The sequence below is a fragment of the Loxodonta africana genome, chromosome 3 (assembly GCF_030014295.1).
Source record: "Loxodonta africana isolate mLoxAfr1 chromosome 3, mLoxAfr1.hap2, whole genome shotgun sequence".
In the NCBI taxonomy this organism is placed as follows: Eukaryota; Metazoa; Chordata; class Mammalia; order Proboscidea; family Elephantidae; genus Loxodonta; species Loxodonta africana.
The window spans coordinates 178,019,737-178,042,580 of record NC_087344.1 but is presented as its reverse complement, the minus strand read 5'-3'; the positions used below and the strand labels follow the sequence as shown (position 1 = coordinate 178,042,580).

The 22,844-nt window shown below is 39.0% G+C and overlaps 1 protein-coding gene across 3 annotated transcripts in view; it reads left to right on the top strand.

Moving 5' to 3' along the window:
• CDC14A (cell division cycle 14A) overlaps positions 1-22,844 on the top strand; it is a 189,180-nt gene that overhangs the window by 97,745 nt on the left and 68,591 nt on the right. For all 3 annotated transcript variants that reach the window (XM_064282489.1, XM_064282490.1, XM_064282488.1), the window contains one exon: positions 12,319-12,406. In XM_064282489.1, coding sequence (XP_064138559.1) covers positions 12,319-12,406 — 88 coding nt within the window. The remainder of the gene's footprint in view (positions 1-12,318; positions 12,407-22,844) is intronic.

Here is a 22,844-nt window from a genome sequence, read left to right as displayed (position 1 = left end):
ACCAGCCGCTCCTTGGAAACCCTATGGGGCAGTTCTGCTCTGTCCTGTAGGGTTGCTATGAGTCAGAATCAATCCAATGGCAACAGGTTTGGTTTTTGTTTTTGCTTATAGCTATTTGGGTGCAAACCTCATTTGCCTTATTACATTGTAAATTCCCTATCGATGGGATGTGACCCAATGGGAAAACATATATCATATTCTTCAGTGGGAAGGCTTAACATCATAACACTGCCATTTCTCCCCAAATTAATAAATTTAGTACATTTTATTAAAGTCCCCAAAGAGTTTTTTTTTTTTTTTTAAACCATAAAAGCATTGTTATTGTGGCACAGGGGGGAAAAATATGAACCAAAAACAAAAGAAAAAGACAGAAACAAAGAGAATACACACTAGTAAGGGGGAAGTTTAAATAACTTGTAGCATATATGCACCATGGAATATTATGTGGGCATTTAAAAAACGAACTTGAGCTGTATCATTTGTCTTGGGATGATTTCTATAATGTATTGTTAAGAAGGCAAGATGCAAAAAGTGCTTTAAAAATAAAACAAACACTAGCAAGATCTCCCTCCATATATGTATATAGATGTTTGTGTTATGTGAATGGAGATGATTTACTATGAAGCTAATGAAGCTTGAAGTTAGGGACCCCCGTGCTTACAAGGCCTCTTTTAAGGTCCTATATTGAATTTTATGTTCATCGTTTTGTATTTTTAACAAGAGCCCCCATGTTAGATAAATTTCAAGCTCCCCTGAACCTGGGTCTCTGTCCCATGTATATAAGCATGGAGAAAAATATGGTTGTTAACCCAGTTGATAGCAAAACACTAAAACCATTTCATTTATACTGGTAAGGACTGAGCTTCTTGGTTTAAGTAGACACATGAGACTATGTGGGCAACTCCTGTCTGGAGGTGAAATGAGAAGGCAGAGGGGGACAAGAGCTGGTTAAATGGACCTGGGGAATATAGAGAAGAGAGGAGGAGTGTGCTGTCTCATTAGGGGGTGAGCAGCTAGGAGCACATAGCAAAGTGTGCGTAAGTTTTTGTATGAGAGACTGACTTGATTTGTAAACTTTTACTTAAAGTACAATAAATAAATAAATAGCCGTTTCATTTAAAGGAAAAATTAGGGGTGGTAGAGAGACAGAAAGAGCAAGGAGTAAATACAAAAACAAAAAACCTAGTTGATGTGTTACTTTTCCTTTATCTTTTATTTTTAGTTTATTTTTTAATTTTTTTATGGTAATACTGAGGGTTATTTGAAAAAGCTATTGAGAAACCTGAAGCAGACAGCACAATTTTATCTTTTAAACCAACTAACCAAACAAACAAAAATCTGGTAAGAATGTGATCAGACCTCCACCTTAAAACAACAAAATAAATAAGGGGAGGGCACTGGCAGCTGGTGAACATTTGAAATGTTTTCTAATAGTTTCCTTTTTGAGAATGGCATATCCATTCTATCATGAAGCCTGTAAAATAGAAAACCACAAATAGAAGTGTGCTTGGCAGGTGGTATCAATACATTTCATAAATGTGTGGTATACAGTTCATAAATGTTTCTTTAATGAATAAATAAAGGCACTCTTTCCCTGATAGTCTTTGGGCCCAGACTTTACCTGTCATAACTTCTCTTGCTATTTGCCCTGCTCTAGTGAGTCTGGATACTTGGTGAACTTGTGGTATAGCTAAGTTCATGTTTCATTAGCTCCAGCAAAGTCACTATTCCAAGAAGATAATTGTAGTTTTCAAAGTAAAATTGTATTGTTGTATCTGACAGCAATTGGTGAAATTCTAAGCCTTAGATAATTGGAGGATTTTCAGGATGAAACTTGCAAAGGCACTTCTTGACTAAACTACATTTAATATATAACGTTTTGAGAAACAGCCCAAGGTAATGAGACTGCATCTCTACCTGCGATTAAAGGAGAATCTTATAAGAATGTTACTTTAAAAAAATTTTTTTTCTTGTGTTTTAGGAGAAAGTTTACATGCAAATTAGATTTTCATCCAAAAAAAAAAAAATACACACAAATTGTTTTGTGACATTGGTTATAATTCCTGAAATGTGTCAGCACTTCCCCGCTTTCCCTTTTGACCCTGGATTCTCCATGTCCATTCGCCCATTTTTCCTGTGCCTTCCTGGTTTCTCATCTTTGCTTTTGTGTACATGTTATCCATTTGGTCTCATATACTTGACTAAACTAAGAAGTGTGTTCCTTATGTGTGTTACTGTTTATTTAATAGGCCTGTCTAATCTTTGGCTGAAAGGTAGACTTTGGGAGTGGCTTCAGTTCTGAGTTAGGGTGTCTGGGGGCCATAATCTCAGGGGCTCCTCCAGTCTCTGTCAGACTAGTAAATCTGGTCTTTTTTTGTGAATTTGGATTTTGTTCTACATTTTTCTCTGGCTCTGTCTGGGACCCTCTATTTGTTATGATCCCTGTCAGAGTGGTTGGTGAAGAATACTACTTTTAAATGCTGTCAGCAACAAGGTCAGAAGAACATGGGAAATACCTGTTTTATAAACCTATAGATAAACCTGCTCATTCTGCAAAGGTTACATCCATCCTCATTCTACGGTTCAAGGGTCTAGAGCAGTACGGTATAATAGAAATAAAAGAGAAATGTGTATTTTAAAATATATATTAAGATATACATCTCTGTTGTATATAAATTGTGTACAATTTATACATTTTATATATAATATATATCTTAATTCTTAAGTACATTATACAATTTATAGATACACTAATTATATATATTTAAAGGAATTACACAGTTAAACATTCTAGTAGGCACATTTAAAAAAGTAAAACAGGTGCAGGTGAAATTAATTTCAACAATGCTTCTATTTTATCTAGTAATCCAAAATACTATTTCAACATATAATTTGTATAAAAATTATTTGGGAAGAATTTTACATTTTTTTTGAACTAAGCCTTTGGAATCCAGTGTGTATTTTACACTAGGGACGCATCTCAGTTTGGACTAGCCATGTTTCAAGTCCTTAATAGCCACGTGTGACTGGAGTGCAGATTCTGCAAGAAGAGTCTTGACAGTGGACTATCAGAGTCCATCGCGATGAAGCGAACCTTAGGATAAGTAGAATAGATTCTATCTTCTTGTAGCCAGTGATCTAATTGTTTGCATGAGAGTTAATTTCAAGACTGTCATATTTAGAAGGTGCTCTGGTGGTGCAGTGGTTAAGGTGCTCAACTGCTAACTGGAAGGTTGGTGGTTCCAAACCACCAGCAACCGTGGAGAGAAAGATGTGACAATCTGCTTCCATAGAGATTTACAGCTTTGGAAACCCAGTGGGTTTGCTATGAGTTGAAATCCACTTGACAGCAGTAGGTTTGGGCTTCAGGTCATATTTAGAAAGCTTGGGGTAAGATACCCCAGGCTTTTGCTTTATTTGTATCTGACTTGTAAATGGCCCCTTGTATTAATTATTAATAACCAATGGCAGGGTTTGGCTTCCATTGTACAAAAGAATCTTTAAAAATGTGGTCTCCCCAGGTCCTTGGCCAAGCTGTGGAACTGTGTATTTGTCCCATTTGCACTGATAAACAGATGTAATTCCGGCAGCTATTCTGTGAAGGTCAGATAAAGTAACTGCAAGATGGGATTCCAAAAGCTTCCACTAGACATCAGTGTCAAAACATTTCCTACTCTTCCAACAGCCTAACTCTGAGTTTCTCAAGGTATTCTTAAGGAACCTGAGAACTTAGCAGCCACTCCTTTGGAATTTAGCCATTGATTAGTTCACTTGAAAGATGAAAATAGACTTTTTGCTCTAGGGAAAAACAAAGATGAAAGAGCTTGAGTGATAAATCGAATCATGTACCTTATATGAGGAGCAGTACCCTCTCCAGTAGTAAAGCTTAGTGGCTAGTGCTAATGTAGCCTAATACTTGGCTTGTGAGACTCTGAAGCAACACCTATATATACAGTCTGCTTTTAGCTTTTTTCTGTTTTTTTTTTTTTTTTTGTGGCGGGGGGGGGGTGACCTTACTAAACAAGAATCTTGCCTAAACAACACCCAATTACTAATAATGCTACTATTTACCAAAAGGAATGTGAAATTGTGTCTTTGTTCATTATTTAAAAAAACAAAAGAAACAAAAAAAACCATTGCTGTCGAGTCAATTCTGACTCATAGTGACCCTATAGGACAGAGTAGAACTGCCGCATAGGATTTCCAAGGAGCAGCTCGTGAATTCAAACTACCAACCTTTTGGTTAGCAACCAAACGCTTAACCACTTGGTCACTTTAGTTGTCGCTGAAAGGCTTTCCTCTGTTTACCAGAGCCCTTGCCATTTTTGAGAATGTTCTTACGTTGGCAAACACAGATGAACTCAACAGAAAAACATGGAAGAAGCCTATTCCTGTAGCACTACTCTCTTCCTAGTGGAAGAAAAAACAGCTTCAGTGGCAACATTTTCGGGGCTTAAATTTACTATCCTATCCAGAATTTGGACCATGCAGTTTGAAGAAGCTGCCTTAACTACTTTTTGGAGATTAGATGGAACTTAAACTTCATGTAGACCCTACTTCAAAAACTGAGAAATTACTTTGTCTTCTTTCTTTGAGCTGTCTTTTCTCTGCCGTAATGGTTTCTTTCCCCCATAAATTACTGCCTTTCTGAGGGAAAAAAATAAGTCAATAAAATTTTCTGTGATGTTGTCATTGTATGAGGATATTTTCCAGAATATCAAGCCATTATTGACTGTGCTTTTGTACACTGACAAACCTGGGCTACTATTTGAACATTGGTTACTTGACGTAAGTTGTTAGGTCTGGCCTTGGGTATTGCATGGCTGATGACACTGGTTACTGCCTACTCAAGGGGAGAGTCACAACACAGGGCTTCCTTTTGTCTTTTCCTATCATGGCGCACATCCCATAACCCATTGCTGTCGAGTCGAAATAGAACGTGATAATAGCTCACAGCTGTTGGTGACTGACTTGGGGGCTCTGGCCGACCCAGTCCCTGCCCAGGCAACTCCATTTCATCACACTGGTTGCAAACTTTGTTCTACAGACATAATGGTGTGCAGATTAACGTCTATTATTATAGGAGTCAAGAAGCCACATTATAATTTCTGTGGCTGCACATTTATAACTTTTCAGTTTGCTTATTGAACATTTATCAAGTGCCTTCTGTTTGCTCACTATATATGCTAGGCCCTTTTTTTTTTCTAGAAGGCTAGCTGTTATTTCATCTCTTCATGTGTAGAGTTGGAACCTTTGCTATTGTTGCCTGCGACCATAGAATCAATACAATCTTGTGCTCATTCTGCACAAGTTACCATGTTTGATCCTTGCCCCAAGCTCCCACCTTCGTGCTTATCAAATTAGCTGACTACACAGAATTTCTCATTGATCCATGACAGGCTGAATATGGAAAATTTTACTCTTGAGAAATTCCAGCAATTTACAAGTTCACTATTGTTATCTTTACCTAAGGATGTGCTTTTTTTTTTTTTTTTGGAAACGAGCATTGCTATTCTAGAAGGTGGTTTCGCATTACCTTAGCCACATCACGTTGCAGCCCATGTGGGAGCTGTTTGTGAGAAAGCATCAGTCAATCTGTATGCTTAGGATTGGGTCTTTCTCAAATCTTTGGCATCTTTGATCTAGTCTTCACACAGTTATCAGAGGGTATGTTTTAAAAATTAAATCTGGTGATATCACTTATCCGCTTTAAGTCCTAAAAGGCTAAAAGAGGAAATGTAAACTCCTTAGCATGGCACAAAAGGCCCTTCTTGAGGTGGACTTTTCCTTCCTCTCCAGTCTGTTTCTTTTCTGCTCTCTCCTCATACCTAAATCCCTGAAGCTTCCCAGATGGCAGTTCTTTTGTGCTTTGGACACGCTCTGCCTGGTATCCCTTCTCTCCTGCCCACCATATTTACATGGCTGACTGTTAAGTCTTGGTTAGCCCTGTGGAAGCACTTCCCATGCAGCATTGTATGATTCTTTGTTGACACATCGGTGTCTTTCCCTCTACCCTGTGGGTACTTGAGGGCATGCACTGTGTCTTCTTTGTACGAGTAAGCAGCCAAACAGCACAGAACACTAACAGTGGGCAGTCATTAAATGTTTGTAGAATGGACAACTAAAGGAGCGTAGGGCATTTCAAGATAGTTACACAATCTTTTAAAAATAACTTTTCAATGGAAAGTGACCAAAGACAACCTCTTGGAATGATGTAAAGTGCTTTTTATTTCATCACAAATCAGTCTATGCTGCAAGAGTGAATGGTTTGTTGCCTTTTTTTTTTTTTTTTAAGCTAGTTATTTGCAACATGGATTGCTAGATATCGTAGTAATCTTGGGCCAGGGTTTGCATGTACCATCAGTTTCGTTCATCATGTGAACAAGAACTGTCTCCAGGTTGATGCTGTCATCCTTCATTGCAATTAGTTAGCAAATTGTCAACATGACCAGATGGTGTAGGCTCTTGAGGTGGCCCTGCAGCACGTACCCTGAGAATCCATAAGGTTTGTTAGGTCTCCTATCTCTCAGTGTGTTAGCGCAGGTCAACAACAGGAGTCAGGTCTTGCTGAACACCTAAAACTATGGTGCTTTAAGGGTTTGCTTTGAATGAGAATTTGTACAGCAAACTAGAATGTAACCTGTGCTTGGCCTGTGCTCTTGGCTTGTTTATAAATGTTGGAACTGGAAGAAAGTGAATTATTGCTAGTGTAATTGTGAATTCCTGCCAAAAGGCTGGGGCCAGGCAAGGTCCAGAATGTGGGTATGTGGGCATGTCCTCACCACATGGAGTGGTAGTGGAGGAGTGCCTCCCACAGTGATTTGACTCTTAGAAGAACTGTTAGAAGCATTCCCCTGGAGCTGTTTGGTAATGTTGATTACGCCACTCAATGGCCACAAGTTAAAGGAAGCAGGATTCCTTCCTGGCCACTGTAACTGCTCAAGTGCAGGGACCAGGTGTGTCCACGTCTACTATTATACTACACCCATTGCTGGTTCAGAGATGGTGTCGGTTAAGTCTCTAAAACATTTTGAGGTCTACACTGTCCTAAGAAATTTTCCGTGATTATTTTCTTCCTCTTTAATTACTGTCCAGTCTCTCTTCCTTCTTGTACCTTCACACTTCTTAAGAGAGCATTCTCCCTGTTTTTACTCAGCCAGTCAACTGATTCTGGCCTGGCTCTGTCTTCCCAACTCTACTCAAGCTGTTCTTGCTAATGAAAGAGTTAGCAAAAGCAAATGGCTCTGCTTAGCTTTTTCCTACCTGATGTGTCTGTAGCATTTTACTCTGTTGCTGTTGTTCGTTGCCTTTGAGTTGGATCTGACTCATGGGCCTTTATGTGTAACAGAACGAAATGTTGCCTGGTCCTGTGCCATCTTCATGATTATTGGTAATTGGACAATGTTCTCTTGTAACCCATAGAGTTTTTTTTGGCCAGTTTTTGGAGGTAGATCACCAGGCCTTTCTTGCTAATCAGTCTTAGTCTAGAAGCTCCACTGCAACCTGTCCATTAAGGGCAACCCTGCTGGTATTTGAAATACTGGTGATATAGCTTCTAATATCACAGCAACAAGAAACCCACCACAGGAGGATAAACTGACAGATGGGCCACCCTCTAATTCTGGAAACTCACTTTTCTTGCCTAGCGCCCAAGGTTCCATGTCTTCCATTTCTCTTCCTTATATATCTCTAGCCATTCTTTCACAATCTCCTTTACGAGTCCTTCCTCTTTGCCTACCCTGAAATGCTACTGTTTTCTAGGGCATTATGATTTCTGGTTATATACTCTCTTTATGAGTGTGTACACCGCTTTCCAAATTTCAACAATCATGTATGTTTTGTTGACCTCAAATCTTCATTTCTTGAGTACTAGAATGGCATCTCCAACTGTGGGCTGGATTCTTGCTTCCTGCCATTGCATCAGCAGAGACGTTTACTGGTCTGGATGGTTTTTACCACCCGTGTCTCCCCACCCCAAATGTTGCTAGCAGGGGTGAAACAGTCACCCACTTGGGCACTCTCCTCTTTGTTTCCACCCCGTTCTCTTTCAAAAACAAATCTGAATTAAAATCTAGAGTTTGCTTATTATTTAAAGCCACATGGCATGGCAACTTAATTTCAACCAAATAATTTAAATATTTACTTTGCTTTAAGCTCAGAAAATGTCAGTCATTAAAACATATTTGCATTTATGCAATACAGCTATAATGTAAACATTATTTTATTGTTATAGAAGCTAGGAAAATATAAAAAGTACTTCGTTAATGGATTAAAAAAAGACATAGTTCTATCTTCTTGATTTTTAAAATGTCTTCTTTATACCATTGTTATACCTCTTACGTACCTCTATCCTAGTACTTAAAAACACTTATCACAGTTTAATTCACCTTTTTTTTTTTTTTGGGTAAAATGGAGATGATAAGAGTACCTACCTCATAGGGTTGCTGAGAGGATTAAATGAGCTGTTGTGTGTGATAGAAAGCTCCCAGCACAGAGTCAGTGGTATTTATGTATTTGCTGCTATTACTATTATTTGTTACTCCCACTTGCCTTTGGACTCCTTAAGTGCACAGAGAAAATGCTTTTTATCATTTTATGTGTAGCACCAAGTTTTAGTCCTCAATCTATAATAAAGGCTCAGCAATTGTTCGAGTGCATGTTGAAGTGTCCTCAAAAAATGTTTCTGCATGTTGTTTTAGAAAACACATTTGTAGATAAGAGAATCAATCCTATAACTGTTAACCTCAAGGACTGTCCTCTCTGTCTCGCTGTCAGTTCATTACAGTGGCTAAACGGCTAAATATTTTTCACGATTTGGACTGAAAAATATATTTGTGCCTATTACAACTGGCACAGATGTACTTCTTAGAAGTTGTAAAAATCCATGCTTTTAAATAAAATCATATTTTAAATGTACTAGGAGAGTTAGTTATTCAAAAGAAACCTGGTGAATCTTTTGTAGAGTGAAGAATCCTATAGAAAAGTGAATAAAAGCACCTAAATTTATCAGTTTCAGAAATTCAGATATTTATTTTGGGGTTTTATTATATTTAAGTTTTTCCACACAATAATAAACCCCAAACCAAACCCACTACCATTGATTCTGATTCATAGCAACCCTGTAGGACAGAGTAGAGTTGCCCCATAGGGTTTCCAAGGCAGTAAATCTTTACAGAAGCAGACTGCCACATCTTTCTCCGGAGAAGCAGCTGGTGGGTTCAAATTGCTGACCTTTGGTTAGCAGCCGAGCGCTTTAACCACTGCACTGCCACTGTTCCTCTACATAATAATAGGTATAAAAAAATTTTTTTTTTTTATGTAGTAATTGGCTTTGACTGGAAGAGCTTAAATTGTTCCTCATGCTTGCTTAAGTGTTTGTTTACAGAATGTGGTGGGGCTGAAAAGTACCTCAAGTTCCTGTCTGATCCGGATTTCTTTGAAGCCTCTGTGTGTGTGTGTCTGTCTGTATGTGCACACATCTAGCTAACTAGAAAAACCAATTTGTGTGATCTTAAATATTTTATTATTGAAAAATACTGCCATTTGTATAATTTACCATGATAGAAGGCACAGATACTAATTTTGGAGGCTTACCAGAGTAAGCTTATATTAGCTCAGTTAAAAGCTATAAATTTATTGTTATTATTTTTTTTCCAGATTTAGAGCTAAGACCTAAATCTCTTTGTTTACTCCATCAGCTTCATTAAAGCTGGGGAATATAGCCCAGTATTATCTAATGTTTATCTTTTTCAGTAGGCAGATTTGCAAACATATTCTTTTGGTCTGTGCCTGAATGTATCTTAGTCAGTTGCCTGTCTCCATATGATTGATTATAAAAGGTTGCTATTTAACCAAATGGATGTCTATAATCCAAACACACAGACATAGCAAAATGTATTTATCTAGACCTAGTTTTCTTTTACTGTTCATAAAAAACTGGTTTTAGCCTTTTGATCAGTAGAGCAGATCTTTATTCTTGAGTTTCAAAAGTTGAAGAATTTATTAATGTTTTACATTGAATAATTACTTGTGAAGGTAATTAATTGTGGACCATTAATTTGAGACCACTCTATTAAAAAAAAAAGTTTTGTTGCCATAAGGAATTGTGTATAAAATTTTTTATGCCCATTATTACAAACAGATGGCTTCACTTTCGATTTAATATGGCATGTGTACTCATAATATTCATAGTGTCTTTAAGAATTCTTTAGGGACATTTTATGTTTATAACAACTGGTTAATGCAATTCAGACATTTGTAAGATGTCATGTGAAGTTTCATTTATAACTTTGTATAACTGGAAAGAGACTTATGCGTTTTAAAATTTGTATAGTCCGGTTTTGATTTTCATGGAAATGATAATGGGTAATATAAGCAGAGGTTCCAGATTTCCTTTATGGCATAGCCCTAATTTATCTATCAAATATTTATTAAGCTGTTACAGTAGAGCACAAACGCTGCGTTTGGCTGTGTAGTGGGGGAGAGAGTCTTTTACATGAGTAGCTGTAGCCCAGTGAAGAGGACTGTGTTCCTTGCCTGCCTGTGGAGATCTCTGTGAAGTGCTGTGAGAGCCCTGAGGAGGGAGACTTGGAGGTTGCAGCTGTGCTTAGCCGGGAAGGCTAAAGAAGGCCTGATGAGGAGGTGACGTGTCCATTTTGTGGTGCGTTACACAAATGGCCCCCATTACATGAGAAGTCATGTATAACCATAACCCTGCCCCAGTGTCCTGTGGAGTCTGAGCATATGCAAAAAGGGAAGAACAGTGAAGATGGGAGGGTTCTTGGCCTGCACAGTGGTCTGCACGTCTTTTCTGAGGATCTCTTAGTGTGTGTAGACCAGAGACTGACAGCTGGGGCTCAAAGTCAGCCCACAGGTATGTTTTATTTGGCTTCATAGCATTTAAAAACTTAAAATAACTCAAAAATAGGAAGATGACACGTGAAAACCCAGTTGGAAGGCTGGGTCAACTTTCCAGCAGGGTTACTAACTAGGTAGTGCTGAAGAGCAGCTGCTCTTACTCATGTCACCTGCCTGGCCCCTGCAGGTTTGCAGCCCCTTCGGTAGACCTTGGTTGACTCTACAGGCGGTCCTCAGTTAGAACGGGATCCATTGCTAAGTGTGTCTTTAAGTGGAATTTGTAGGTAAGTCGGAACGGGTGCATACGGTTCTTATTTGGCTTTACTTTAGTGCATGGTGGAAACCCTGGTGGCGTAGTAAAGAGCTACAGCTGCTAACCAGAAAGTTGGCAGTTCGAATCTACCAGGCGCTACTTGGAAACCCTGTGGGGCAGTTCTACTCTGTTCTACGGGGCTGCTATGAATTGGAATCGACTCAATGGCAACGGGTTTGGTGTTTTGGTTTTTTTTTAAAAAGTGCAAGGAAAGGCTTGAACCCTTTTCAGTGATTTGACAGCTGCAAGTGCAGTAAGTGGAGGTGGTTGTGAAGAAGAATTTGTTGCAAGTAGGGGTTGGTTCGGTTGTTTCAAAGTGAAGGCAAATTTACATAACATTAAAGGGCCAGTTGGAGTAGTTCCTAAGTCAAGTTGTCCAGAAGTTGGACGTTCATAACCTGGGGACTAACTGTAGTTGTGTGCTGGTTAAGGGTTAATGAGCCTTTATTCCGCACCCCTGCTTCCTCCGTTTTCTCTGCCTAAAAATCAACATTGACAACAGACATCAACCTGTGAAACCTGAAAAAATTCGGAGGCCATTGTTCATCATGGCCCTCACAGTTACGGATTTTCCGGTGTTTAAAGTATGTTTATCATGTTCATGGAAAGTGCTCATGTCTCCTGTTTTCTCTTACCCCTTTCTTTATTGTAGAAACAAAAAGTGTTTGTTTTCATTTCATTTCATTGTAGAGTGGCCAAGAGACAAAAGTATCTTAAGCAAAGTACCTCCACTTTAAGTCCTCTAAACTTCTGTAGGAAACCCTGGTGGCGTAGTGGTTAAGTGCTAACCAAAGGGTGGGCAGTTCGAATCCTCCAGGCGCTCCTTGGAAACTCTATGGGGCAGTTCTACTCTGTCCTGTAGGGTCGCTGTGAGTTGGAATTGACTCGACGGCACTGGGTTTGGTTTGTTTTTAAACTTCTGTGTAGTCTAGATAAAATGTTCTTGCAGTGAATTGGATTTTTAAGTAGCATTTTGAGAATCTGATGTATTTTTATTTTAAGCTATTTTACTTTATCTTAATGTATGTCCAGTTAGTCTAGTACTAATAGTGAAAAGCAGTTTTATTTGTAACTTTCCTAAATTATTTCCTTAATTGTATAAAAATTATAAAATATATTTTTTTTCTTTTCTCACAAAATTCTGCCAGCGAGTTGAAAATGGTGACTTCAACTGGATTGTTCCAGGAAAATTTTTAGCATTTAGTGGACCACATCCAAAAAGCAAAATTGAAAATGGTAGGTTTTTCTTTATGTTACCATCCAAAAATTTATTTTGGTTCATCTTTAATATTCTTAATTTCCTCAGATAATTCTTTCCTTTGGTAATATTCCTCAAAGAATATCTATTTATAATTAGAAAAAAAAAATTGAACAGTAGTAATTAGTGTGTTAAATATTATCGTTCCAGTGGGTGGAGTTATAATCACTGTTTTAAAACTTGAAAATTTTCATGTTGTCATAATTAAGATGACCTCTTTGTCAGACCCAATTATCAAAGAAGAGTCTGAGAACTAAACTAATCAAACCAATAAGCAGGTTGCTGTATTCTGTTAGTGTTTCTCAGATTTATTTGGCAACAGAGTATACATCAAGATATTCTTTGGGGAGCACCATGTTGAATAATAATGTTGATGGTAATAGGTGTCATTTATTGAATACATGCTAGTTACTAATCACAGCATTATCTCATTTAATGTACACACAGCTCCATGAGGTGTAGGTACTATTATCTCTATTTTACACTGGAGGAAATTGAGGCTTATTAGAAATTAGGGAATTTGCCCAAAGAGTCATAGTAATAGGCAGAACTGGTACTCCAAACCAGAGCTGGGCTCCTCAACATTGCCCTGTGCTGATACCTTATTCCATCAGAACAACTAGGAATAATTTTCTAGCTGATAGTAATTATATTTATTTATAGTACATATTTAGCTATAGGTGTATATATTCAGGAAAAAAATAATAAAAGCAAAACAAAACAAATGTATTGAATGAAATATGGTCAGTTATGCGAGTTTTCTCATTAATATGTATTATCTATTCTTTTTTTTTTTTTTTTCCATTTGCTAACATTCCCTAAACCCCTTGCCTTCACATTGATTCCGACTTATAGCACCCTTATAGGACAGAGTAGAATTGCCCCATAGGGTTTCCAAGGCTGTAATCTTTACAGAAACAGACTGTCAGATTTTTCTTACACAGAGCAATGGGTGGGTTTGAACTGCTGACCTTTCAGTTAGCAGCCAAGTGCTTAACCACTGTGCCACCATGGCCAGAAGACAAGGAATCACAGGCACCAAAGATTTAAGAATAGTTTATGGAAGAAGTACATAAAATTGAAAAAATATGACCCATGCACATAAAAGCTCATTTTTTATTGTTGAGGTCCAACACCAGTCCTTAGAGGGAACATAATTTGCAACCCCTAGACTAGATTTATTCTTCTTTCATCATCATCAGTTATTTCTTCTAAAACTTTGTTTCATTATATATTGTTGCTCATAAATTTAAACTTGATAATTTGCTGGAGTTTCCAAAAGCATGGTTATCATTTTATACCTCTGACATTTCTAGTTGGGAACTCTCCTTGGATCATGGTTTTCCACTGTGGATGAATTATCCAGGTCTACTTTTACAGAGTTAAGCTAACAAATGGGAGACCTTTACTGTGAAGCCAGAATTAGATCTTCTCATTCATGAATTTGCTAGTGAATTTTTTGCCCTGGACATTGATTAATTAACCTCTGTCATGTAAAAAAAAAAAAAAAAAAAATTTTTTTTTTTTTTATGTTGTGTTGTTAGGAATAACATGTTGAATGCCTGAGGAAACTACTTTCTGACAGTTGGTCTGTCAAGACAGGATTGAATATACCTACCTTTGGCCATTTGAACAAAATTATCTGACTCAGATCCGGAAAATCTTAGTAGGTGTATTGTTTCAATAGTGAATTTGTTGTTGGACGTACATGGGGCAAAGCAGAAGGAATTTTACCATTTGGGATTCATGTGTTTTATAAAAGTTTCTTAAAGAGAAGTAATTTTAAAAATCATTTAAAATATGTATATGTAATAACATAGTTATTTTTCAAAAAGAAGAAAATGCAGATGAACGAATAAAAAGAACATAACAAAAAAAAAACCTATAATTCTACCGAAGTTTACTAGTTGGTGGTGGGATTATTGGTGATTCTGATTTTCCTCTGTCTGCCTCTCTGTAGTTTTTACCTATAGACATTTTGTATATGTGTATACACACACACATTTATATACTCTTTTTTACATAAATAGAACCATGACATAATTACTGTCTGATAGCTAGCTTTTTTTACTTAACATATCACAGGCTTTGTTCCATGGCAGTAGGTATATACCTACATTATCATTTTTTGTGATTGTATTGTATATCATTCCATTGTATGACTATGCCGTGATTTAGTTAATTTATTTTTAAATGAGCTCTAAGTTGTTTACAGTTTTTACTTTTTTAAAATTGCTGTGGTTGGCATACACATTCACGTATCTTTTTGTAGGTCTAGTTTCTTCATGAAGATAAATTCTTAGAAGTAGAATCACCAGATAAAAAGGATATATATAGCTTGTGTGATAATTCTCAATTGTAAAAATCTTAAAAAAAAGTTTTTTTTTGGACTCGCTTTGAAATATAGGGAAACAGTTATAGCTACCATTTGCTTATTTGCCAGGAATAGTGCTAAGCCTCTTTGTACACACATTGTCTACTTGATGAACAGAACCACCCTCTAGAGTAGGGGGTGGTGATTTTATGGAAGAGAAAATGGGGACTTAGAGGAATTACCTAGTTTACCCAGGTTCACGTAGCCAGCAATTGGGAAAATATGAATTCAAAAACACAGGTTGATTCCAATTTTTTTTTAAATTTTCATTTTCTTAACAAAGGAAGTACCTGTTACTGTAAAAAAATCTAAGCAATACAGATAAAGAATAAAAAGAAATACAGACTTTTTTATGGGAAAAGTGGCACTGAATGTGCTTATAGTGAGTACAGCATGACCAAAGTAAATGATGTCGCTAAGAAGTGCTCAAGAGAAAAGGACACCTGTACTAAAGAATTAGGCACAAATAAGAGGGCAACAACAACAAAGACCAAAAAATGAGTGTGTGATCATATATGGATCCCAAACCCTATAAGCATATAGGTATACAGGTAGGTACAGGTGTATACATAGGTAAGAACAGATTCTGTATGTACATGTAAATATAGTTATGTGTTCGCAGGCACATATATTCATGAAAGATACAACTACAGATATTCCTCAGACATAAGTAAACACCTTCTGAGGTTGCTTTTCTAGGTTTCAAAGCTTAGACCATAGTCTCATGGGACAACTCAGTCAAATGGCACAGTATACATGACAAAGTTCATGTTCTGCTGCCTAGTGAAGTGAGTGGTGTCTGGGGTCTTAAAATCTTGTGAGTGGCCACCTAAGATACAGCTATTGGTGTCACCTCGTCAGGAGCAAAAGAGTAAGAAGGTAACCAAAATCTCAGAGAAGAAACAAGCCTACAAAGCTGATCGCCTACACAAGCCAGGATCTCATCTACCCTGAGACCAGAAGAACAAGATGGTGCCCAGTTACTACCGCTGATCATTCTGACTGGGGTCACAATAGGTGGTTCTGGATAGAATGGGAGAAAAATGTAGAACAAAACTCAAGTTCTTAAAAAAGGCCAGACTAAATGGACCAGTTAAAACCAGAGGACTCCCTTAGACTATTGCCCTGAAACACTCTTTAAAACTTGAACTGAGCCTGTCTATTGAGGTCACCTTTTAGTGAAATAGTAGACCGGCACACAAAATAAAGGATATTACGCATAAGAACAGTGCTTTACTGAAATACCATCTATGTGAGACTGAAAGGTCAACGTTTACTCTGAAGCAAAGATGAGACGATATGGGGGCAGGGAAACTAGAGTACTTGAAATGGAACAACCAGAACACAATTAAAGAGAATGTTGACACATTGTGAAAAATGTAACTGATGTCATTGAACAATTTGCATGGAAATTGTCAATTGGGAACCTAACTTGCCATGTAAACGTTCACCAAAAACACAATAAAATATTAGTTTAAAAAAAAAAAAAAGAACCACTTTTAAGATATTGACCTATATACCTTTATCTTTTTTCCCTTGCAAACATCGTGCCCATTCAACACTGAAAATAAAGTCCAAAAAGTGCCACTTACCTAATTTTTGCCTGGCCTTTATGATGTAACAGTTTCATATAAGACTGACATTGAGAAAATGTTTATAAATCCCCATTTTAAGAGCTGATTGCCACTAGAAGTTCCACTGTATTTTTTGTATAAGCCTATAACTGTAAATTAAAAAAAGCTTTTTTTGATTCCTATCTTTTAATTGTCCTTAAAAATACTGTCCCAGGTACAGGAAGTACCACTTGCTGTATATGAAAGTGTGTATTCCACCACAGGATAAAAATCACTGGTATAATCAACTAAAGATGGTTTTTGTATTTTCTAGGAAAAAGTGATCTATCCCATTGTTTTCATGTCAGTGACTTTTATTTTGGAAAATTCCAGCATCATTTTGTGACTTACAGAAATAGGTTCATGCTGTCTTGATGCCAAGCTGCTTTCAAGAAATATTGTGCAGCTGATCTTGTTTGGGATGAAGTTGTTCCCTGGCTTTGACAGGAAGCTGCCTTTGGTTGTTTGGGTTTCTCAGCATCCCCCACATTCAGTCCTAAGGCTTAGTTAGCTTCTGCTCGCTTTGAGTTTTGTGGCCCTCTCGTGCAGGGTGGGTCTGCCAGCATTCTGTCCCCCTGGGGCCTCACCCACAGACCCTGAGCTGCCCTGGTGATGGGCTCGGAAGGTCTGGCACAGGGGAAGCTGCTGTGCAGTTCAGTGGTTCAGGAAGAGGCTGGGAGTCCCCGGCCCAGGGACTTACCTCGCACATACTGTGCCTTTAGCTGGTAAACTGCTGGGGTGTAAGTCACCTTCATCTTGTTCCCTGACCATTCCTTGAATTTTTTTTTTTTTAAAGTGTTTTATTGTGCTTTAGGTGAAGGTTTACAGAGCAAATTAGTTTCTCATTCAAACATTTATATATAGATTATTTTGTGACATTGGTTGCACCTCCTCCAATATGCCAGCATTCTCTCCCTTTCCAGCCTGTACCCCTGTTCCCATTCATCCAGTGTTCTGTCCCTTCCTGCCTTCTCTTTTTGCTTTTGGGCAGGTGTTGCCCATTGGTCTCATATACTTGATTGATGTAAGAAGCACATTCCTTATGTGTGTTGTTTGTTTTATAGGCCTGTCTAATCTTTGGCTGAGAGATGAACTTTGGGAATGGCTTCAGTTCTGAGTTAGCAGGGTGTCTGGGGGCTATAGCCTTGGGGGTTTCCCCAGTCTCTGTCAGACCAGTAAGTCTGGTCATTTTGGTGAATTTGAATTTTATTCCATATTTTTTTCTTGCTCTGTCCAGGACTGTCTGTCGTGATCCCTGTCAGAGCGGTTGGTGGTGGTAGCAGGGCACCATCTGGTTCTTCTGGGCTCAGGCTGGTGGAGGCTGTGGTCCTGTGGTCCATTAGTCCTTTGGACTAATATTTTTTTTGTTTCTTTGCTTTTCTTCATTTTCCTTTGCTCCAGACAGGTTAGGACCCATAGATGTATCCTAAATGGGCTCTTACAAGCTTTTAAGACCCCAGATACTACTCACTGAAGTAGGATGTAGAACATTTTCTTTATGAACTATGAAATGCTAATTGACCTTGATGTCCCTCGAAACCACAGTCCCCAGCCCTCAGCCCCACTAACTCTGTCCCTCAAGGTGTTTGGATGTGTCTAGGAAGCTTCCATGACTGTCTTGGTCAAGTCGTGCTGACCTCTCCTTTATTGTGTATTGTGTTTCCCTTCACCAAAGTTACCACTTATCTGTTATCTAGTGAGTGATTTCCCCTCCCACCCCCTCCTTTCTCTTATAACCATCAAAGATTGTTTCTGTGTGTAAACCTTTTCTTGAGTTTTTAAAATAGCGTGTCATATATTTGCCCTTTTGTGGTTGAGTTATTTCACTCAGCATAATGCCCTCCAGATTCATCCATGTTGTGAGATGTTTCACGGATTCATCATTGTATTTTTTTTTTTTTTACTTTAAAAATAATTTCGTGATGGAATTTATGAACCTGATCTAATTACAGTGAAATCTTGCTACCCCCCCCCCCCCGCCATCGCCTTTTTCCCCAAATTGAGAAACTCAGTGTTTCCGGAGGAACCGTGGAAGTCATTTTAGGGGTTTGTTAGTGGACAAGCTAAGACTTCTAAGGAATTAATCAAATAGCTGTTGCTAGGGTGTAGCAAAAGGAAGCTCTAAAAAGTTGAGACCTGGGCAGAATGCATTATAAAAGTCTTAAATGTGTTTTTGTGTCAACAGAGAGCAAGTAGGCGTTTCTTTCAGCAGTTTGATTCGCGTCGTAGGAGTATGGGGAAGAGAAGAGCCCTACTCTTTTTTTGTTAAATAATTTTGAATCGATGAATGATACAGCAGTAGAATGAAACATTTTGGGTTTCAAATTTTCTGAAAAACACATTTTAAAGTGGTAATGCCATTCTGGAAACCCTGGTGGCGTAATGGTTAAGTGCTACAGCTGCTAACCAAGAGGTCTGCAGTTCAAATCCGCCAGGCTCTCTTTGGAAACTCTATGGGGCAGTTCTACTCTGTCCTATAGGGTCACTATGAGTCGGAATTGACTCGACGGCAGTGGGTTTGGTTTTCTGGTTTGAATGCCATTCTCACCTCTATTAAAAAACCAAACCAAACCAAAAAAACACCACCGGAGAAGGATGGCTTGAGACAGAGAATCCCAAAAATTTGATGCATCAGCCTGTTCATTTAATGAGCGAAGCCCGTACAAAGAGCCGGGCAGGTTGAAGCCTGGCCTTATCCCTTCCTGGTTGTATGACTTGGTGGGTTCTTCAGTTTCTCTGAGCTGCTATTTCCTCATATAGCAAATGGGGAGAATATGGTTCACACTGTGGGCACCTAGTGAGGATTAGAGAGAACACGTGTAAAGTGGTTTACACAGCATGTGCTCATTACTAGTTGCTGTCGAGTCGACTCTGACGCATGGTGACCCCATGTACGTCAGAGGAGAACTGTGGTCCACAGGATTTTTCAGAAGTAGCTCCCTAGGCCTTTCTTCAGAGGTGCTTCTGGGAGGACTCAAACCTCCAGCCTTTTGGTTAGCAGCTGAGCACTTAACCATTTGAGCCACCTAGGGACTGCCTCAGTTAGCAGATGAGAACGTTAACTTGTTTGCACTACCCACGGATGTTCAAACATTTTTTAAGATTTTTAAGGAATTAATCATAAAAGAGCCGTTGCAAGGCTGTAGCAAAAGGAAGCCCTAAAATCGTGGGACCTGGGCAGAATGTATTAAAAGAGGAGAGAGAGAGAGAGAGAGAGAGAGAGAGAGAGAGAGAGAGAGAGAGAGAGAGAGAGAGAGAGAGAGAGAGAGAGAGTGTGTGTGAGAGTGTGTGTGAGAGAGAGTGTGTGTGAGAGAGTGTGTGTGTGAGAGTGTGTGTGTGAGTGTGTGTGTGAGAGTGTGTGTGTGAGAGAGTGTGTGTGAGAGTGTGTGAGAGTGTGTGTGAGAGTGTGTGTGAGAGAGAGTGTGTGTGTGAGAGAGTGTGTGTGTGAGAGAGAGTGTGTGTGTGAGAGAGAGTGTGTGTGTGAGAGAGTGTGTGTGTGAGAGAGAGTGTGTGTGTGTGTGTGTACAGAGAGCAAGTAGGCCTTTCAGCAGTCTTGATTCACATTGTAGGAGTGTGAAGAGGAGAACCATACTCTTTTTTTGTTAAACAGTAAATTCTTATTAGGGACAAGTGTATCAGGAATTCTAGGTGCTTATTCGATAGCAGATACTATGATAACATTGTTACCATTTATGTGTCCAATAAACATATTTCTTCCCACATTTACCTGCCCATTTTGCAGTTTTTACCTCTAATAATGACTGCGAGAACTAGTCATTTGATTCTGGTGTTCTTCAGTTTCCTCAGCTTTAAAAAAATGAGGGACTGGGATGGGATGAAATATAAGATCTCTTTCAGTTCTGAAATTCTGTTTCTGGCCTTCATCAGCTCCACTCCTGCGTGCCTCCAGTCTGCTTGTGCTTTTTTGACACAAGCGCTCCATCTAGTGGTCAGATGGCATAAGGGCAGGATGAATGTTCTTTCCACTCCGTGACTGCTCTGGGATTTCCCGAGAGCGCATGGCGAAAACTAGCCTCCCATCCCAAGCACCCAGATACACTGATGGCACTCACAGTTGTTCAGAGGCCATAGGATCTTTTAGTTGTTGGCTATAACTAATTTTAAACACTTTGGAGCATTTTTGAAAAACCTGCTCACCAACTGTAGGAAGTGCATAGGAAGCTTTGGGAACCCATTACGTTCATCAGGCTCTTTATCTCATATAATGTGCATACAAGGTTCCCTTATTTGGATGCCTAACAAATAAGAACTAAGTTGGGTCTTACATGAAGTCAGCCTTGGCACAAGCCCTGAAATCTGACTGCCAGCCTTTAAATCCTGGCTCTACCTCTTACTAGCCACGTGTGCACAGGGCAGTTGACTTTTCCAAGCATCAGTAATTGGGTAATTGTAAGATTTAATGAGATATTCCACATAAATCACTTCGCATACTGCCTGGCACATAGTAAGCGCTCAGTAAATGCTAAAAAACTTAGATGCTATATTTATTACCATTATTATTCTTATTCAGTATCTTATTGCTGTATTTGGACAGTTCTGTCCAGGGTTCTTTTCTCAAAGATACTCATTGTTTTTCTTAATAGTCTGATTAGGTATATTATCTATAATGCCATTTACTCCTGATAGAAATTCATATGTGAAAAGAGCTGTTCTTATGGACTTGGGGTGGGGAAGGAGATAGGCACTAAATCGACCATTTGCATACTGGGTGAAGGTGTCGTCATGGAGGTGCAAGATATGGTAGGAACCCAGAGGGTCCTTCTTCCTCCCATTCCATTTATCTGCCCATTTTGCAGTTTTTACCTTTAATAACGACTGGGTAGACTAGTTATTTGATTCCGCTAGAAAAGCTCTTACTAAGTCAAACCACAGTCCTTTTTTACCTTTAGGCTGTGTCTTAGTTTCCTAGTGCTGTTATAACAGAAATACCGCAAGTGGATGGCTTTAACAAACAGAAACTTATTTTCTCACAGTGTAGGAGGCTAGAAGTCCAAATTCAGAGTGTTGGCTCTTGGGAAGGCTTTCTCTTTCCGTTGACTCCGGAGGAAGGTCCTTGTGTCTTCAGCTTCTGCTTCCTGGTTCCTTGGAGATCTCCATGTGTCTTGGCATCTATCTTATCCCATCTCTGCTTCTCTCGCTTGCTTGTTTAATCCTTTTTATATCTCAAAAGAGATTGACGCAAGACACACCTTACACTAATCCTGCCTCATTAAAATATAAAGACAACCCATTCCCAAATGGAATTATAACCACAGGCATAGAGGTTAGGAATTACAACACATATTTTTTGGGGACACAATTCAATCCATAGCAGGCTGTAAATCTGTTGTTGGGAAGTAATTTAAGCAAATAAACCAACTAGGAAAACATATTTGATTTTTCCAAGTTGGAAAGCATTTGTTTTCTCTAAAGGTGTGTATATAAGTTACTGTTTCTATGCAAAAGATTATAAATAAAATCTGTGTTACTTGCTTGCTCAAAAGCAGCATGGTCTACGAAAATAACATTTATCCGGACTGTGGGCTAGTTAGGCCTGCATTCTAGTTCTGCCCCCATTCTTTCGATGACCTTGGACAAGTGTGTCAGTTAGGGTGTTTGTTTGCAGGCAGCAGAACTAACTCTTGTAAATTAAACCAAAAAGGCATTTATTGAAGTAAGCTGGACAGCTCACAGACTCCCAGGGAAGACAAGAACTAGGTTTAGGAAACGAGCTGGATCCAAGGGAGAAACTGTATCGGCAGGGTCCAGATAGGAAAATGGAAACCACATCAGGTATTAGAACAGAGATAATTTAATACAAGAAATTTGTCACAAAGAAGGCTAAACAGTAAAAAGGCAACATTGAAGAAACCAGAACATCATGCAGGCAACAGCTCTTGCCTTTAAGATTGGGAAACAAAAGAGAAGAGGTGAGATTATCGGAACCTGGGGCTCTGAGTAGAAGCCAGAGGGCTGGTGCTGGAATCTTCGAAAGGAACACCAGCAGCTTGTGTTTGGATTTGGGGGCTGAGGAGTGGAGACCACGAGGCTGTGCTCCAGCCTCTGAAGTGAGTACAGCTGGTTGGGGCTGGGCGGGCTGAACTAAGCTGGAAGCTCTGGCTGCTCCTATCTCTGCTGCTGAAGTGATGTTGGCAGGAGAGCAGAAAGAAGTCGCTCCTCTGACCTTCAGCTGCCTGAAGTGCCTCCGTTTTCAGAACTAACAGGAAGCCAGCTGGAAAGGTAGTCTGGGCACTGTTAATATATGGACCCCAGCCACAGCATCACAGAGCAGGTTAACAGAGGATTGACTTGGAGCTAGAGCTAAGAGAAAAGAGGAAATGACTAGCTAAGCAGGATCAGAGGCAGCAGGAAATAGAGCCAAAGGCACGGTGCAGGAAATGTCTGGTAGACTTTGCTGGCTGTTGCTAT